Consider the following 19,623-nt stretch of genomic DNA (forward strand, 5'->3'; position numbering starts at 1 on the left):
GAGGCAGGACTCGTCCAGTCATTGTGTGTGCGTTGTCAAGATCTTGGCGACACTCAACATTACAAACTAAAGTGCCCTGCATTTCAAGTAGAACGTAAGCCATAATACATGGACTGAAGCGCAAGACGGCTCCACACTCAAATGCAAGATATCTTGTTCCCTCGACGACATTGGATATTTTGAGATACTTTGGCTCCTCTTCGATGTTCTCTGCGATACAAGGTTGAAAAGTAAGTGGTAAGCCGGGTGAATCGTCATGGTTTGAAAAAAGTCGCAGATTCGCCCGAAAGGCGAAGCATCGATTGCGATAGTGAATTAGGAGATAGCTCTACGAAGTAAGCATATTAATTTTACCGGCCGTACAAATTTGCAAACATTCGCTTGCTAACTAAGCTAACAAGCGCGGTGTTACGCGCGCACAGGAAAATAAGAACAGAGCTCGCTCGATCACCCCGGAAACTGTCAAAACGCTGGAGTTAGACAACGTGGCAGCAGCAGCGACTAAATTGTCCTTCGCGCTGTCTCTTGCTTCAACGTGAACTCTAAGTCGAAAGCACAGCGCATAGGATGCTACCTGCACTCGGCGGGGTGTACTTTGTCCACGCCGCAGATCGCTTTCAAGATACGGCGCCCACGCGACCGCGCCGTATCAACACCACCTAGTTAGTACAAGGACTGTTTACTCTGATCCATGATGTCACCATACCTGGCCCGAAATTTCCATTGACAAGGCTGGCGTGATGAAAGCGATGACGTCAAAATTACTGTTGCCTACTTGTGAGCATTCCCATTAGATTCTACGGCAGTCGGGCCAGGTAACATGACGTCATAGATCGGAGTGAAAAGGCCTTGTGCTATCTAGGTAGTGTGGGCCGTATGCAGCAGCAGCCACCGGAGTTGAACGACCCCCCACTCCTCCCCATGCCACAAAGCGGCGCTCTTCCGGCCTCCCTCCCCACCTCCCTGCGTTAGACTGAGCAACTATCGCCGGCTGACCCTCGCGAGCTGTCACTCGCACATACAACGTACGGCGATGATTTTATCGCGTTTAGACTTTACACGGAACAACACGGCGACTGCGTCAACGATGGCAGAAAGAAACAAAAGGATGCATAGAAATTAGGGCAGGGAGGTTAACCGGAGGTAGTTCCGGTTGGCTACCCTTCATAGGGGAAGGAGTAGGGGGACAAAAAGAAAACATGAGAGGGGAGGTAAACATAAAGGCAAGCACATACAAACTGCGTGCACTACAGAGTCGTAGGGGCAGCGTTCTTAAAGTCTTTCGTGAAGGCCCGCAGACCGCGGAAACCTTAGTAACGAGAGTAGGACCTTCAGCATGGATGTCCTTTTGGAGCACTGACCTAAAGCGTGGAAGAAGTGCGCTTAGAGTGTCTATAATTGCTATGGCAATAAAATGCGCAACGTATTGGACCTCATGTAAACTTGTGCGATACCTGCTGTTAGCTGGACTGAAGCCGTTCAGGCAGACTCGCGCTTGGTAGGTTCACCAAGGCTAATTCCACCTGCAGCAAGCAACACGCCTGTTCCGCCTGTTTTGTGTTGTCGAAATACACCATGGAACCAAATTCAAACAAACATGTTGAACTTTCGGGTGCTCGAACAGTTGACACTTGCCTGAAGCTGCTGAGAACATTCAGTTTCATTAGTTTTTATCATGGCCTCATCAGATGGAACAGCGGAAAGGAGCATATATGAGCTTTCTTTAGGTAACGGCGAGTACATTTCTAACGCTGCCCTGCTTTCGCATAGTTGTTCGAACAAATCAAAGCCGTTCATTCGCAAGAGCTTTATGTTGCAAGTAAATTGTGTGCATTATAGGGGTTTGGAGGAAGATCCCACCGCTGGCATAAAGTTGTAAGCGTTGACGGACGATCTCGCCGCTGCCACCAGTTGAAAGAGTTGAAGGTCGTAGAGAGGAACTTGGGATGAACTAGGCGTACAGGGTTTATTTACAGTATTTACATTTTAAACAAGAGATACATTCGACAGTCTAGCGTGGCTCCCAAATGGAGCACGCAGGACGAAGCATACAGCATACGAGCAGGAAGCTTCAAACCCGCAGCACAGAGCACAATGACGAGCACGAAGCTCACGAGCACATTGAAGAGCACCTTGACGAGCACACCCTAGCAGCCGACAAACAGCTGCTTATATCCACTCAGTTCTCCCTAGATCCCTAGGTGAGGGAAACGGCCGTTCACTGCCAATTCGTAGCGTCCAACGTCATCGAAGTTTACCCACCTTTTTGGAGCAGGAGGAGGGCTCACGCACACAAACACACACACACACACACACGTACGCACTTTAGATTCCTAGAACCCGAGTTGAGCGCGTCCTCGTAGCCAGGTGGTCACGCCTGACGCCAGCCGGCACCTCTATATTCCAGAGCTGCCTTTCTCCTGTAGTCCCCACGAGTGTCAGCAGACTGCGACGAATCCTGCGGCCCGAGGAAAACGTACTGCAAAGCACCCTTTTGTTAGGGAAGCCCTTCTTGCTGCAGAGAGACCATGAAGACCCGGCAAATCGACCAACAATACATGGGGTACCAAACGTGGCCAGCCCTGCTGCCGTCACCGATTCTCGGAAAGGAGCGCATGGTGGATTAACGCTGCCGTAGTCTCCAGTTCTCCGAAGGATGTTCATGATCGGTTAGCGCTGTCGTCCTCGCTGGTTCTCTGAAGGGCGCCACCACCGCGAATCGATCGAAGCATGTGCAGCGGGCCGAGATAGCTTTGCAGAACAGTAGCCGTGCAGGCCGATCCTAACGGCATTCACCTCCAAAGGTGTGACAGCTCCGGCTGAAGCTTGCATGGGCATCGGAGACGAACACGCGCATTAGTCATTGCTGTGCTCTCAGTGGCTCAGTTTCTTTTGTAGAGTATATTTTCTTCCCTCGCGTTCCCAGCCTTGGCTGCGCTGGGACAGTACAGTGCAAACGATTGTGTGCACTGCATTCACTGCGAACGACACTTAACACAGCTCCGCGTATTCACTCACTGTCAACGCCAGCCCATGATGCCCATCGTGCTAAGCTGTCAAGCAGACCGCAAGACTGAGAAATTTGCAGAGCTTTCTTTTTTTTTGAGCGAAAGCCACGATTTAGTTATGAACCACGCCATAGTGATGGACTTCGGAGTTATCTTGACAACCTATGATTCATTTACATGGATCTAAATTTAAGTACGCGAGCGTATTTCCATCTTCGCCGACGGAATCGGCTAGGACAGAAGGACAGATTGAGGGTTTTTGGTCTTGCATTCACTGGCCTATTCCTTATGCCCACGCAAAAATAAGCTTTACAGGTTCATTGTTGTATCCTACCCCCTTCCTCATTCTTAAGATAAGGACATCTAGGCATGGAGGGAATTCTACAGGCACATGAAAAGTTTGCATGCATTTATTGAAGCAAAGTGGATAACACACAAAAGGTACAACGAAGCCAGGAAATGGCAAATCTAGCAGAAAAAATACGTATACATCGTGAACGAATTAATCTGTCGCAGCTGTCACGCTGCCTTCTTCAAATGCCACCAGGACTTAACGCACAATATTAGACGGTCACGAGCCTTAGAGCGGTGAAAGTAAGAACTGCAAACAATCTTGCCGAAAACTTCGGTAGTTCACTCCATGTACACGTGTCGGACTGCAGCTATGACCGGGCGTGTCCAAGTGCTGAAAACAGCACAAACTGTTCTGGTGATGACGGGCATGGTGGGCTCGGAAGCAGATGTGGTAGGCGGAGTTTGCCTCATGTTTTAAGATAGAATTTTCTCACGAGACGGCGGATCTCTTGCAGCCGCTCGGTACGACGTTGTAGCACGAACTCGATGCTCCGTTTCTTCTGGTCCTGGCCACTGTCGGTGGCTTCACTGAAAAGAGTGCTGTGATTATGAAGAGTTATACACAATGCTACGAAGCTTGGCATATGCGTATACGAGGAACCCAAATCGTTTTACGAGCCCTAGACGCTGGAAAGCATCTAGGGCTCGAGCTTTGCAGTGAAGGGTGGGTTCATCAGGCGTGAATTCGCATTAAACCAAAGTGGCTATTCTACGCTCGCGACGTGTTCCTCGTTCCCTGTGTGTCGTGCATTCTTCGCCAGTATGAATCTCGCATCAACAGCACTACACTAGTTAGAATCCGGGTGAGAAATATTGTAAACACTGCCGAAACGTATCCGACTGCGAAGTTGCTGTTCGCTGCAAACAAATTAAGGAACTTGACAAGAAGGTGCACCCAAATAATCACTACCTTTACGCAGTCGAGGAATACAGATATTTAATGAAAAGGAATAGGCTATATTACAATTACACTGCTTGGACGCAGGGACCGCATTATCGATCCCTCTTGGACTCCATTAGGTCAGCAAATCTTTTTTCATTCATTTAATCATCCTTAGTCACCCCCATCCCATACCCCTGTATGCCCTGAGGCATTTACCCTCGCATTAAAAAAAAATGCTATATTACTGTGACGAGTGGCAATGTGTGCAGAATGAGAATAGTGAACGTTTGCTTGGCACAGCTGTGAAGGAACGCACAATAGAAAGCCTCCTGCAAGGTTGTATTGTAGCGTTTATAAAGGGTCTGGCATGAAGACCAGAGTAAGCGTTGCCTGAATGGTGAAGCGCTCATGGTTGCAAATGCGAAGTCCAACTGAAACCATGAATTTTATAAGGTGTCTGCGAGAGAGAGAGAGAGAGAGCACCTGTTGTCGTTTTAAGTTCCTCGCGGTAAACGAAACAGGTCATGGCGGAAAATGCAGCTGTTCACCGATACTCCTCGACACATGTAAACATAAGTTGTGTCGGTAAGGAAACCGATTATTGGCATTCACAAAGAAACAAAGGAGCAGAATTAATGCACGACAAAATTGCGCAGCAATCCACAATCCTCGAATGGTACAGAATATGCTTACATGCTTGAGCAGCTTTGCCTAGATAAAGAACGCTGGCGAGCTGCGCTTTCTGGAGATGAAGCAGAATCTGTGGATTCGACACACTCGATCATGGCCCAGGAGCGCCTGAAATACGTAGAGCAGCAGGTGATGCTACTCAGTAAAGGTTCTCTTGAATGCAGCGCTTCAGTGGCTACTAATCTGGAAAAACGAAACTGTTGGGCAATGGCCCGGTGTGGTGCGCGAATTAAGGCCATGTAAACTGGGGTAAGAGCGCCTTGGTATTATAAATAAATGAATTTTATTCCATGCAGTAGGAGAAATAGCAGACGTCAATGCTCAGACAGTTGAACATATAGAGAAGGCCGCACATTTGGAAACTCGGATGAAGCCGCGGACAAATGGCAACCACAGCAGGTAACAGCCGATGTCAGCGCATGGCTGAATCTTCTAACACAGAGGCAAAAAGGTCAGCTGCATTCGTATTACAGTTGAACATTGCACCCTAAAATAGGTTAGTGTCGCACGCAGTCCCCACCCTCTGCCGTCCTGCCATCCTGCAGTTTTGAAACCTAGAATCTGTCAAGCAAACGCCTGAGAAATCATAAAGAAGGCTTCGAAAAACTCTGGGCTGTGTTGCAGCTGGGGAAGCCATAATTTCTATCCCTCTCTTTAAGCAACGAATGGCAAACGTTAAACGCCATGCAGCAGCTCACTCTGAGTGATTGCTTGGAGATCCGTTTGCTGGAGATAGCGAGGCCTGCGTAGGGGCCGTACTTTCTACTGTCAGATGTGTGCCATTCGACATTTCCAGATCGGATGAACTGTCCGCACCGACGGGGGAAGAGGACGCTCCGATGACGGGCTGCTTCCTGCGGGAAAAGTCATCAAAATTAAATTATGGGGTTTTAGGTGTCATAACCACGATCTAATTATGAGCCACAGCGCAGTGAAGGACTCCAGAATAATTTCGACCACCTGCTCTTCTTTACCGTGCACCTAAATCACAGTACTTCTCGCATTTCGCCCCGTCGAAATGCGGCCGCCGTGATCGCGAGTTTACCCCGCGGCCTCTTGCTGGGCAGCCGAACACCTTAGCCACTAAGTAACCACGGCGGGCGGCAAAAGTAATGCGAAACACGCTAGAGCAATGTTCAGCAGCGGAGACATGAATTTGTGTATTACCGAGCGCTGAGAAAGGTACTAGATGCAAGGGATGGTGTTTGGCGAGGCGTGGCTATGAAGGCTCGAAGCGATATTATACCAGCAGCTGTTAAAACAGTGGTGACATGAGCGGCGACCTGATGGATCCTAAAAAATTTTACGCATTTGTTTCCACTATCAGACAGCGTATGAGAATGCTGTGAAAAGACATTTTGCCGATAGCACACAAAAGTATATGAGGATTCAATATTGTAGTAAATTGCTGGCGCGAATGTGGTGTTGAAGGCGAATGCATGAAACAGAGGCAGCCCTTCTACACTAACTTCAGTCACCGCATGTGTAACCTGTGCCAGGCTAACGCTAGCAAATAACGTGGTACCAATGCTTGACACCATGAAATAAAGTAACAAGAACGCCACTACAAAACAGGCACACCTCATCAAGAGCAGTAGGAAGTGGTTACGTATGGAGACCGCAGGAAGGCCTGTCATGGCAAAGTTTTAGGTTCTGCGCACTAAACAGTGAAAGACCGGTTGCTATAGCGGAGGAAAGCGCCACAACAATACAGCGCTCTTCATCCGGTTACTGGCTTCGAGAATGGCATACCACAGTGGAAGAATTTATTTTGTTAATTTTGTGAGCCTCGAACACCTTCACATTAAACGGGGCATTTCGTTCTCTATCATGCGCTATGTCGAAGTGCCACTGTGTCTGCGTTTGTACTCGGCCCGTTACCAGGAAAACAAAAGTCTGCAGTAACGGTGTAGCATCAAATTTCGTGAGTACGGAACCGTGAATGCGCGGATATAGTTCGGCTTAACCTTGGGGGGTGCGCCACGCACGGGGCAGTTGCACTACGCCAGGGGACTATTTCTTCCCGCTCCTTTATGAATGCGATGCCAAGAAACAGCAGCAGCAGCCGAGAAAAGTGGACGCTCTACAGCGTAGCGTCATGAGGCACCTGCAGCGTGGCCTGCGGGTTCGGCGGGAAGGGAACATGTCTGAATAGTCTATGGTGCATAGTAAAATGGTCGGTGACATGCTGATCAGTTTGGGTGCACTGAAGAGATTGCGCCGACTTCAACGAATAAGTGCAAGCTCGCCACAAACCGGTGCGCATGCGGCGCTGCGGCATCAGCTGGTCCTCGCGATGCAGTAGGGCACGTTCAATGCACCTAGCTATATCGGGCGGTGAATTTTCGGTGATCTTCGCGTCGCCTGCGTGACCTATCAGACTTCGCTGGCTGATGCCTGGCACGCAGACCTAGATCCGCTACTGAAGCGGCGTAAGACGGCGGCGTAAGACGGCAGCAGATTTCGCAAACAACCGTGAGGGGTGTAATAAAGTTTTAGTAAGGACCATATTATTTATTTTGAAAACATACACATGGCAGGAAAGGGAAAGAGGAGCAGGCGGGCAACTGCTTACACAACCTCTGCCTACTCTTCAGAAAGGAGGGGGCATAGTAGTCTTCGAGAATAACACAGACAGCCATTTGAAGGCTGAAAGCGACACAGGTCAAATTTAACACTGTTCGAAACGCAGTGGCTCGCGCAAGCAAGCCGAATTGCGTCATCTCACCAGCGTATCACGAAGGAAGGAAGCAACTCACCTGGCAAATTGCGTTGTACATGGAACCTCGTCTTCGGAGAAACCGAGCTGAATAAAACTACTTGAGGCGCTGCTGCCACTGGTGTCCATTTGCGTGGCTTCCGCTTCAGGAGGGCATGAGGTAATTACAGGAATAGGGACTCCTGCACAGCTGCTTGCACTGGTTTCGACAGTATCCACCCCTGAAATTCCAAAGTTGGGACAAATCCTACACATCGCGCTCGAGCAAATCTCACAATTCCACAGGAGTGCCCAGCGTAATTTTCCTCCATTAGAGTAAGCACGACTAAGGACGTGCCGCACGTGGCGCTATTCTTTTACTGACCTCGAGTTGGTACTTTGGGGCTTTGTATGTCCACTTTTGGCTTCTTGCTGAAAAAGATAAGGTGGGTTGAAACAGCCTTCAGAAGTTTACCTTACTATACTCGCGGACAACTTTTTGTGCCAATGTAGGGAAAGCTACGGACGCCTGTCTGCCGCCCATGTGTTACGTCGCCAAGTATTCCACCAGCGTTTGACAGTGCTTTTGGTTGCTCGGAACAGACGCCGAATCGACGCAGCTGCACGTGCGACGGTTTCGTGTTTGCTCAGACAAGGAAGGGAAAAGCGGCAAATTAAGTAAACTTTTGCAATCAGCGGTGTGTTTTATCTTATTTAACTGTTGCTAATAAGGTGTTTGTTTTCTCTTCCCCAGCTTAAACTAGGGTGAATGTAAACATGGGGCTCTTCTCAGAAGCGCTCTCACTTGTTCGCGCTTTGCCTACGTAGCTTCCCCTTCATTACCATAGAAAGTTGTCCGCGAGTATAGATGACTTACAGTGTAGCCACTGAGAACGCCTGGTTGCCTATTTGCTTGAGGATATCGAAGCAGAAGTAGAATATCTGCGTGTGAAAAAAAAAATGCAGTGAACATATTTGATGTGACAAAGCAGTTGAATCTTCAGTGCCAGCATTGAGGCTTCTGGAGTAGCCCGTACACATGCCCGCTATTCTGGCAAAAGTCGGACAGTGGAGTATCAGCCAACTTCAATGATCCCTCTAGATACAGACTTCAAACAGTGCGTTCAAGCGGTAATAGTAGGATATATGGCCTCCATTACCGACCGACTCCAGTTCCACCTATTTATGCGGTGCAACACCTAGCAGAAATCACATGGCACGAATGTTGAGGCATAGCGCTGTGGTTGGCGCGTACTTCGACTAAGTGCACATTACCAGATGCTTATGTCGAATACATGTGTGGCAAAACTGTCACAAGACAGCAAGTGCTCATTTGGCTTCCCTGTGCAGGATACCACCGCCGTAGGTAGCAATTACGAAGGAGTCGCACAACGGCATAAGCACAAAGAACGGCCAGACAAAAACACAGTTTCAACATTTGCGACAACTGTCGCGCTATGGCGTAGCACTGTCTCACTGCAACATGCACGCTTTTAACTTAGTATTATTGCGGGTGACTTCGCTGTGCGAATTCTTGATGAAACTACTTTTAAGTGAGAGGTAAAGAGAACTCGCCTGTTCATTCTTCTGTATCCGATTAGGTAAATTGTGACTGGAAAGTAAAAGAAGGCAATGAAGGACAAGAAATGCACACGTCTGAGCGAAAGCAAAGTATTCGTGTCAAACAAAATGAACTTGCCTGAAGAGAAACCAGTCATAAGCGACTGTGAGGTAGGCCATCTCCAACGGAGATAGGTTCTGGTGGATCTCGTTGTCGGCCCACATGGACAGACGGAGCAGTGATATGAACAGTGGTGTGCGGTCCCAGCCAGATATGCAGTGGACCAGTAGACCGGATTGACCTAACTTAGGCCAAGTAAATACGTACGGATCAGTCTCCCATGCGAGGTTTATTTGAAGTGTAACATGAGCCTCTCCGTACGTTGATGTCCGGAGGCGCAAAAGCGCGTATATTATTTAGTAAGAAATGTTTTAAAATGACGTGTCATAATATGCACATAGGAAGTATATGAAGGACCAGCTGTTTAACTGGTTGGTCCATAATTGACATGGTAAGCAAGTATGCATCAAATGCGTCGGTCCCGTGTTTGCCTGCCCTTCTTTACCGTGTTAAGGGATCAGTAGAGGTCCAGTAAGCGAATAGATATTTCGACAAGTGCTTTTGTGGATAACTTGGCTGAGGCCTTGTTCAACAAATCACTGTTGATAACTTCGTCTATCTGGCGCACCGGAGTCTTTATTTTGCTACATGAACGACTATCGCGCGACACAGGGCATGTTTGCCTTGACCTACGAGCGGAATTTACGGATGAAGGATACACACCTCGGAAAACAAAGAAATAAATGTGGAAAATCAAACGATGAGAACTTGAGTCAGAACGACAGCTGTCCACCTTCGATCTTAACTCGGGGTTTTTTGTTTTTTGCACAAAGATGGCTTCGACGTTTTTATTCTGAATGCAGGGAATAGCTAACGAGAAGTATCGGCACAACCTATCTTACGAGGAGTACCTAAGTTAATGCGATTGCCCTTCAAGCGACGTACCCTATTGCTGAAGACACCTATATTTAGAACCTGTATTCATTCGGTTCTATGCGAAATACACTGTCTTCATATGGTATGGCGCTGACGCCATGATAACGAATGTATGACGACGACGACGCAATGACGACAGCATGGTCACGATAAAATTACCAAGAAATAACGACGTCGACGGAACGATGAACGCGGTGGAACAGTTTCATGGCATTTTTGAAATGGTACGACGACGGCATGACGGCAATGGCATGTTGGCGACTGTGCGACGAGAATCGGATGACGAAACTGAAACTACCATGAAGGCATCAAGATGATGGTGTGGCAACGAATGCATGACGGGGGCATGATTTCGGTGGAATAATGGCAGTATGATTACGTTTGAATGACTGAAGTATGACGTCGATGCAACGACGAATGACTGCGGCAATTGTGTGACTACGATGACTGTATGACAACGATGGAGTGACTGTATGATGAAGTTGTAATGACTACTACGGTATCAGGACGACATAGCCGCCTAAGCTAGAAGAGAACTTGGGTTACTCGGTCGTCGTAAGAGGCTACATGAACTCGAGCTTCGAAATTTAAGGACAATGGTGGTTAGTGGTGACTACGATTGTAATATACACGTGCAGCACAGCCAATTACGTGCGAAGTCAAGTGGTTAGCATTTCATGACTTTACACGTTTTGAAGTTCCATTTGCAATTGCGTCGGGTCGTGTTGCCCAAGTAAGGAATTATGGCTCGAAAAACATGAAATTAGGAAATGCGTAGGCCACATACAATGAGCTGCGAATGGCATTTGACAGCGTAATAGTTGATCTTACCGTTTACGACTGCCGCCAGTAATAACCTCAGGTAGTTTGTGGTCAGTGTTTGCAGGTCCCAGTCCTGAAAGAGGTAGGAGTAGGTGGTACTTTTGCATGTACGTGCATGTTATTTGATAAATACTGTCAGCCTTGCACAGGCAGTTACAGGAAGTGGGTTTCGAATTGCACACAAAAGCACATGGTATACATTTGCATAAGAACAACATACAGGCACAACAAAACAAATCATTAAGTCGTGTTAACAGAAAAATGCAGGACAAATGGCGACATGATGGAGTAGCTTACTATTACGCTTACCAAGCACACAAATAAAACGAATATGACTTGTTACTGTGCGAGGAAGTAAGATTCCAGTTTCGCCACAGAGTTGTCTACAGAGCGTTTCGACAACTTTACGTGGCAACGCGTTGCAGACCATTAGATCTCGGAGAAAAAAAATGTTTGAATGATCTCGCATCGTGTGCCGTATGACCTCAGGTGCTTATCATGGCAACTTCTACTGGAGTGGTGATTGGGTTGTGTGAAGTGCTCACGTTGATCTATGTTGACACAATCGCGATAAAGCATGAGAAGCAATTTCATTGCTGCCACTCATCGCCGACAAGGAAGTTTAGGTATTCCTGCTACATTCCAAACAGAAGTCGCACTAACGTGACCAGAATACATGGAATAAAGGAATGGTAGTGTCATTTTGGATGCTTTCCTACCTATCTGCCACGTGTACATGATGAGGGTGCCAAACTATTCTGTCGTATCTTAGGGTTGGTCGCATGAATGTTTTGTAGGCTGCCAGCTTGACATGTGGAACAGGTGCCGCAACCTACTTCCTCCGTAAAATCCCGAGTGTTTCGAAAGCTTTCGCGCGTATATTCTCAATAGGAACATCCCGGTTAAACGTACGTCTAATGGTTAATCCTAAATATGTTATGGCATCTGATCATTTGAGATCAGAACCCATAAATTTTTAATCAAATGTATTAATCAACTTCCTATGGAGCATACTCATTCACTTGTTATATCAGGGTTAATTTCCGTACCCCACGTATTGCACCGTCGAGTGATTTTATCTAATGGTGAGTTTAGTTGCTTCTGGACATCTGTACCGCGCACAGAAGTGTACACCGCGAGATCGTCAGAAAATATTCACACTTTTCGGCTATTCTCCACCCAAGTGACAACATCATTACCATAAGAATCAATGGCTCTAACAGTGACACCTGCGGTACACTGGAGTATGCGTCAAGGAAATTGACTGAATATTGATTGTGACAAATTGCGTTGGGTTGGACGGATAGTCACTAATCCATGCTATTAATTTTGAGTCTATGCAAATGGCCCCAAGCTTCTCAGTTTAAAGCATACAACGCGATAATGTGCCTTTTGAGAAGTCAATAAATATAGTATCAATTTGAAATCGTAAATTACTGAAGCAAAGTTCTTTGTTCTTTGAAAAATGGGCTACTGTCGGTAGTCATGTTCTAAAGCCGTGTTGCATTAGATGTAACCGAATGTTTTGTTCTAAATACGTAACGATTACTTTGGTAATTGTGTGCTCCATCAGTCTGAAACAGTAACTTGCTTGTGATATGGGCCGGTATTTTCGTACAAGTGTTTTCTTTATGGATAAGGGTCCCTTATGCGCATAACCAATGGCCAGGAAGTGTAGCTGGTCTGAATGGCTCAGTAAAAGTAACAAGGGAGTTAACCATTGAGCATACCGTCAAAGAAACTTGTTAAATACCTTATCAGGACCTGGTGCACTTTCGTTATCAATTTTTGAAAGTTCAATACACACACCTCTCTTTGTAACAATGCCTGGAATTAGGATAAGGCTCAGCCAAAGGCGTACTTGTAGGCGATAAACGTGTGAACATCGATTGAAAATAATCAATGAACTTATTCGCTATAATGCATTCATCTGGGAATACTGACCCGGTAATTTCTAATCTCAACGTTTCCTCTGGTTTCGACATGTAACTCAAACATTTGCAATTAGCTCATAAAGCTCATTAAGGTAAAAAAAATATTTCTTGCACTCTAATTTCTTACTTGATTTCACGAGAGCACCACTATATCTTCGCGGTTATTGTTCCTCTTTGCGGCTGCCGTTTAAGGTGACTTACCCAACGCGTCATCCAATGGGACCTTCGCCTAGCTCTTGAGATTTGATTGTGTAAAACTTTTCGGAATGTGGAATTGATTTCTTTACTTTCAAGTATAGTTACCAATGTCGTAAGTATCGAGTAAAAGGTCGTCTATCACTCCCTGTAACAGTCAGCTATGTTTTCATCAGCAGTTCGGCTATAGTTCAATTGGGATACGCGAACGCTTATGGTTACGATTGGTGCTGCAAGTTACGAATTGTCGGCACTAAAATTCTACAATCCGATATGCCTTCCATGCTAATATCCGTTCATAACTATCCTGACAAAAGAGCCAGATGCAGCACTGAAGAGATGGTTCCCTGCACGCGTGTGAGCTCTGACATATTGGGATAATCACAAAATAAACATTGTTACGGTGCATTTGGACAGGACCGTGCGCGCAAGAGGGAGACGAAGAGGAAGTGTTAGGCTGTCTCCTGGAGCTGCGACCTTTGTACCATCCTGCACGATTACCGCTAACTTTTCCCCATGTGAATAGTTGTAAATACATTTGTGCATCGGGCTGCCTCTTCGTAACATTTCGTGGAGGTGGGGGTAATGACTCTGAACGGAGCTTCGCAGTGGCCGCCGCTTGGGTTCTTCACCGATGTCGCAGGAGACTGAGCCTTGTTCGGCAACGCCTGCGTCGATTGTCGTACTCGCGCATCTGCGTGATCCAGGAAGCTTCTGCGGCACCGATGGTGCCGACTGGAGACGTACGAGCGGGTGAGCAGCCACAACAAATGGGATCCCACAGGGATGCTAACGAGCATAATTTTTTTTACTTGGCGGGAACTGCGCGAGTGTGGTGTCAAAACCACGAAGAACTCCGTGATTAGGATACCTGTAAGCAAAAGCTGGCCAAATCTCTTCGTGAAAACCACTGGGTCGGAAAGTCGTCGCCAAGAAAGAGTTGGCATCACGAGTTCAGACGTCCACCGAAGGCTACATACAATATGTGCTGGCACTCTGCCCCAAGGACGACGCTGAAATGCCGGAGTCTGAAAAACGCGGGCATGACGCCTTCAATTTACTCATTTGCAAGAACTGTACTTCGGTTAATGACATGTTCATGAAGTGCAAGCGTTTCAAGCAGTTGAAAAACCGTCGTATTTATTAGTCATTTGAACGACTTCCCAATACGGCGGCAAGATCGTCTTGTGAAACCCGACAGGACTCTCCTTCGCGGCGGCTGCAGTCTTCAGAGCAGCTGACGAAGATCATGCGCCTTGAGCTGGAAGCCTTGTGTCCAGCGGCTCTGTACCAACCTGTCAACGATACATGCGCTCGTACGGTTCCCCTGGTTCAGGCTATTGTGCGCCAAGAACTCGCCAATGTCGGCTTGCAGTCAGTTTTCGCCGTGACCTGTTCCCGACCAACCGAACGTCCTTCGCTCGTGTGTACTCGAAATCAATCAATCCCTCCAGGTTATCACAGCACAGAACACCGTATGACTAACATATTTGCGTCAGTTGTCACCGCGTTGGCCACGTCGCCCGATACGGTCGCAACCACTGGTCCTCGATGCCGTTCTCGAACAGCACTAGTCCAGACGGCGGTATTCGCCATATCCAGCCGCAAGCCGAGGCGAACCTCTACGCCACTGACGGTACGACCGCATGGCGCTGTCGATCACCGTCGCCGAGCAGTCACCAGTCCCGCTCGCCGCAAAGTCGTCGCCCGTCGTCCAGGTCACCCCAGTCCCGTCGCAGTCATTCCGACCTGGGCGCATACCTTGGGAAAATTAAAAGATGCAGCTCCCAGAGGTGACGCTGCATTATTGACGTCGACGCCAAAGCCTCTCACGCTGCCAACCAGACGCAATATTGTCGATGTAGAAATTGACAGTGTATTTGTCCCAACGCTTGTTGATGCTGGAGCCCGCATCTCGGCGATGAGCAACCGTCTTTATTGCCGCTTTAAGAAAGTCCTTACACCTGCCGCATCTCATGATATGCGGGTCGCTAATGGAGCAATGCCCCATTATGCTTGGCAAGTGCACTGCACGAATAATTGTTCGTTTCTACACTTCTGTTTTATTTGCTGTTCCCATGACTTGATCTTCGGCCTCGAATTTTTATCGGACCGTTCTGCACTGAGTGATCGCGCTGCTGGCCTCCTCCTGCTCGAGCTGCATATTCACTGCTGTGATCCGAAATCAACTGAGCCTCTTTCATGTTTTGTAGACTTTGTACGGTTGCCGCCTCAAGCCTCCATGGATACGCCTTTGAAGTGCTTCCCATCTGTTTCTGACGGTGACTATATGCCGACTCCTAATGTCAATGTTCGCCTGCTACGCACAGTTGCCCTTCATAGCATTGCGACTATCGCCGATAACCGCGTATTTCCTCCCGTTTTAAACTTTGGTTTAAGTGTGCAAGTTACCCGAAAGGCATGTCACTCGGCAACGCTTGTCCCATCGACGATTGCACCATCTCTGTATAAGATGTCCCGTGCTCGTCTGCAGTCACCTGCTGCCCGATCAATTCCGCAACGTCCGACCTCGACATATTTTCGAAGATGATCGCTGAAGACCTGCTTTGTTGTGACCCATAAGACTGACACCGGTGATGACACTGGTAAGTCCTATCCACCGACGACCTTAATTATGGAGTTTTGCGTGCCAAAACCACATTCTGATTATGAGGCACGCCATAGTGGAGGGCTCCGGAAATTTCGACCACCTAGAGTTCTTTAACGTGCACTTAAATCTAAGTACGCGGGTGCTTTCGCGTTTCGCCCCCATCGAATTGCGACCGCCGCGGCCGGGATGCCGACGACCTTATGGCGCGTCTCATGCAGAACGTTATGCTAGCCGAGCTGAAGTACACAAGATGCTAACCGAAGTGTAATTGAGCCCTCTTCGAGTCCTTGGGCTTCGGCGTTTGTGTTGGTCAAAAAGAAGTATGGCAGCTGGCGATTTTCTGTCCACTACCGTGAACTAAACCAGGTCACGGAAAAGGGTGTGTACCTTCTGCCGCGAATTGATAACGCTCTCGACTGCCTTCACCAATGGTTCTCTTCAGTCGACCTCCCATCCAGTTATTGGCAGATTTCGGTTGATAAACGGGGCCGTAAGACCGCTTTTGTAACACCGGATGGCCTTTACCAATTTAAGGTTGTGCCTTTCGGACTTTGCAATGGCCCAGCAACTTTCGAAAGAATAGACTCCTTCGGGGCTATAAGTGGTACACCTGCGTATGTTATCTGGACGATGTCATCGTATTTTTCCCTACGTTTGACAGCCACCTCGGTCGCTTAGCCACTATTCTGAATATCTTCAAGGAGGTTGGCCTTCAACTCTTCTAAGTGGCATTTTGGACACCGCAAAGTCAAAGTTCCTGATAACCTTGTTAGTGCAGCCGGTATACATCCTGATCAGATTCATGCAGTCAAGATCTTTTCTTTATCCTGCTCAGCAAAAGGTCTACGCGCCATCGTGGACTTATGCTCCTATTTGAGCAGCTTTGTTAAAAATTTGGCGGATATGGCCCGGCCACTGACTGACCTCAACAAGAACACGGCGTTCATTCGAGGCCGCGAACAGGCCGACGCCTTCGACACCCTCATCCGCTCGTTAACAACGCCTGCGATATTAGGCCACTTTGATCCATCTTCACGAACTCAAGTTCGCACAGACGCCAGTGGCCATCGCTGCTGTCCTCGTCCAACAGCAAAATGGAGTCGAGCGCGTCATTTCCTACGCCAGTCGCCTCTTGTCCTCTTCAGAGCGCAATTTTTCCATCACCGAGCGCTTAGAGCTGCGTTTTTCGTACCAACGGTGAGTCCTTCCCAGTTTATGTCAGATAAGTTGTAATCACCGGTTAATACTACCGTAGTACCAGAAGTGGTTTTATTGTGCAACTAATCACACAAGTGTGGCGGATATTCCTCAGGCGTTCCTGGGCATCTATAGAGTAGCTCCTATGAAGTTCAAGTAGTCATTAATGTTAAACGAACACCAGGTGCTCTCGTGGTTTGTTGTGCCAGTTTCTCGCTAGAAAAGTAGGCGATTTCTTATCGCGACATCTACGGCATGTCCGCACCCATTTGTATAGAAGTGCGCCCCTATTTCTGAATCATTTCTGGATGGAGCCAAGTGTCAGTAATTATTCCATCCGGAGAGTAGAGAAATAGTAGTTCGAGTTCACTTTTATTACCAATGCTACGGGCCCAAAAACAGTAACAAGACCGGTGCAGTATTTTCGTTACATGAGGCGGGTGAATCAGACAGGTAACAATGTACCATACATCTCGTATGTCCCGACCATCCCGTACGTACAGTTTTATCATTCACCTTCAGTTTGCCAAATACAAGGGTAACTTTTCTGCAGTCGGCACGATTATCTGTGGCTGACTGCCACAGCTTTGAGTTTTTCACCAACTTCCGCCGAGTAATCTACCGATATAGATAAGCTGCTACTTTCAACTTGAAAGCATTGCGCAAGACTGACGACTTTTCTGTAAAATCGTAAAAGCCTAACTGGAGGCACCCAATTTTCTTTGGGGTCAACTCAGTGGACACGCTCATTAAAACCTACTTCGATGCCCAGAAACTCTGATGGCGTCATGTACAACTCTCCGCTAGAGTGATACGTTAACTTCGCGATCAGTCTCGTTCAAACCGTAGATAATATTCCTGCCATCACGGTTCTCTAAATTAGTATTTCTTTTTAATTAGGTGTCAACCTGTGTACGTAGTGCACTGGCTTGCTACGCAACCGCCAACTTTTTCATCATACTGTTTTAACTTAGACAGTGATGTGTTCGCATGTGATAGCCTACGCTGCAACTCTACAGTCAGTTTTTTAAAGTCTGCAGTCTTAATTGCAGTGATCATTTCGAGGAAGTCGTCTAGCTTATCCTGACTGCGGTTCTCCTAGGCGTCACCTTTGAGTTGCAATAGTGAGTTGGCGACATTAATGGGCTCGCAACAAGAGAATAGCACATGCTAAAAATAGGTTTGGATCAAACGGGTGCCCAGTTAGGAGGAATTGAAATGCTCAGCGGTTACATAGGGCACGGAACTTACGGCCCCAACAGACACTGCAGACTTCTGTACCGTTGTAACACTGTAGCCTAGCGTTTACCGTGAGTGTAGCGAAGGGTCGCACTTGCCTTGTACTTCGCCCAGTTAATGCCGAGCTCCGAAGAACAACCGATTTCAGGAACTTGCAGCTCGACGTCCACAAAGTTCTGCGGATAGAGTAAGCACAAATTCATCATAAAATAATCAAATACATGTGAAACGCTCTCCAATCTCGCAAATCCGTATGTTCCAATTATGTTGCCAAGGCAAGGGAAAAGAGCCAGTAGAGGCATTGTATTGGCATCAGCACCTAAAAACGTCCCCTGTTAACATCGCAGGGAGCGTTACGAATTTTAATTGAGAGGTAAAACTTCACATCGAGAGCACTGAAATACAGCTATCCCGAAATTCGATTGAAGCATGCCTGCAGGCGTGCGTATTGTCCTTATCAACAAAACATTCTGATGCAGGTAGCTTGAGGCCGCAGTAAACCGGGCACACGCAAATTTGCGAATAGCAGAATGTCATTGTGTGCTACTGCGACAAATGTAGCGATTGTAGTGGACGTAGCGGCGACAGATAATTTAAGGAAAATTTGACTTGATGCCGCGTACACTCGAGAGGTGACAAGCACTAAATGCGTATTAATGCCTGACAAACGTTCCTGCCCATATTCAGTTCGGCGTTGGTAACAAGCGTGTTGAACGTAATTAAACAAAAATAAGAACAATGAAACTTCTGTCGGAATCACGTTACAATATAACATACAATACAAATTGAAAGTACAAGATCGCCCATTCATTTTTCATGCGAAAATAACATCACAAATACATACAGTAATTATTGTTTCCTTCCTTTGCTTTTAAACGCAAGTTTTGAGCAATTCAATTGGATAAAGCTTTACATTTTGTTAAGAATGATTGCAGATTGAAAATTAAGCCTGTTTCCCGTAATTAGTTTTTATTTTCGGTGTGCATCTTGTGATACGTGGAAGGCTGTATTGATGAGTTGTTTCCGCATGAACAGAGATTTCGCCTTGACCTTGCTGAATACAGCAAAGTGCCTCCATGCAGTAGATCTGATCAGCTCTGAGCACAGTACTCGGAGAAGGGAACTGAGCGCAAGTTTGGAAGCATATCGCACCTGTGACCAGTCGAAGCGCAGGTTTCTTGCTTTGAAACCGTACCTTGCGTATGGCTCGAAGAACTCGCAACCTGGAAAGGTCGTGAATAGGACAGTGGGCATTGTGTACAGGAAGACGAATGAAGAAGAGATTGCCTAATGGAAAAGCGGAAGAGCTTGCTTAAGAGGATAGGACAGAAGGACTAAAGTGAAAAGAGATAAAAACTGCAGACTTCAGTATACTTGACGTGTTGTAGAAAACGTTTGTATGACCGATGTAAATTGTGTATCAAACGGAGAAGTA

The 19,623-nt window shown here is 47.2% G+C and overlaps 1 protein-coding gene across 2 annotated transcripts in view; it reads right to left on the reverse strand.

Annotated features, from left to right (window-relative positions):
- Positions 1-3,402: 3,402 nt before the first annotated feature.
- The window catches only part of LOC126516812 (phosphatidylinositol-3,5-bisphosphate 3-phosphatase MTMR14-like), a 37,946-nt gene continuing 21,725 nt past the window's right edge, over positions 3,403-19,623 (reverse strand). For both annotated transcript variants that reach the window (XM_050166916.3, XM_055063871.2), the window contains exons 11-21: positions 19,341-19,411; positions 18,287-18,364; positions 11,022-11,085; positions 9,333-9,495; positions 9,209-9,245; positions 8,511-8,575; positions 8,019-8,065; positions 7,695-7,875; positions 5,634-5,789; positions 4,939-5,043; positions 3,403-3,890 (exon numbers count right to left, since the gene is read on the reverse strand). In XM_050166916.3, coding sequence (XP_050022873.2) covers positions 3,770-3,890; positions 4,939-5,043; positions 5,634-5,789; positions 7,695-7,875; positions 8,019-8,065; positions 8,511-8,575; positions 9,209-9,245; positions 9,333-9,495; positions 11,022-11,085; positions 18,287-18,364; positions 19,341-19,411 — 1,088 coding nt within the window. In that variant the 3' untranslated portion in view covers positions 3,403-3,769. The remainder of the gene's footprint in view (positions 3,891-4,938; positions 5,044-5,633; positions 5,790-7,694; positions 7,876-8,018; positions 8,066-8,510; positions 8,576-9,208; positions 9,246-9,332; positions 9,496-11,021; positions 11,086-18,286; positions 18,365-19,340; positions 19,412-19,623) is intronic.

Source organism: Dermacentor andersoni, chromosome 1, assembly GCF_023375885.2.
Source record: "Dermacentor andersoni chromosome 1, qqDerAnde1_hic_scaffold, whole genome shotgun sequence".
NCBI lineage: Eukaryota > Metazoa > Arthropoda > Arachnida > Ixodida > Ixodidae > Dermacentor > Dermacentor andersoni.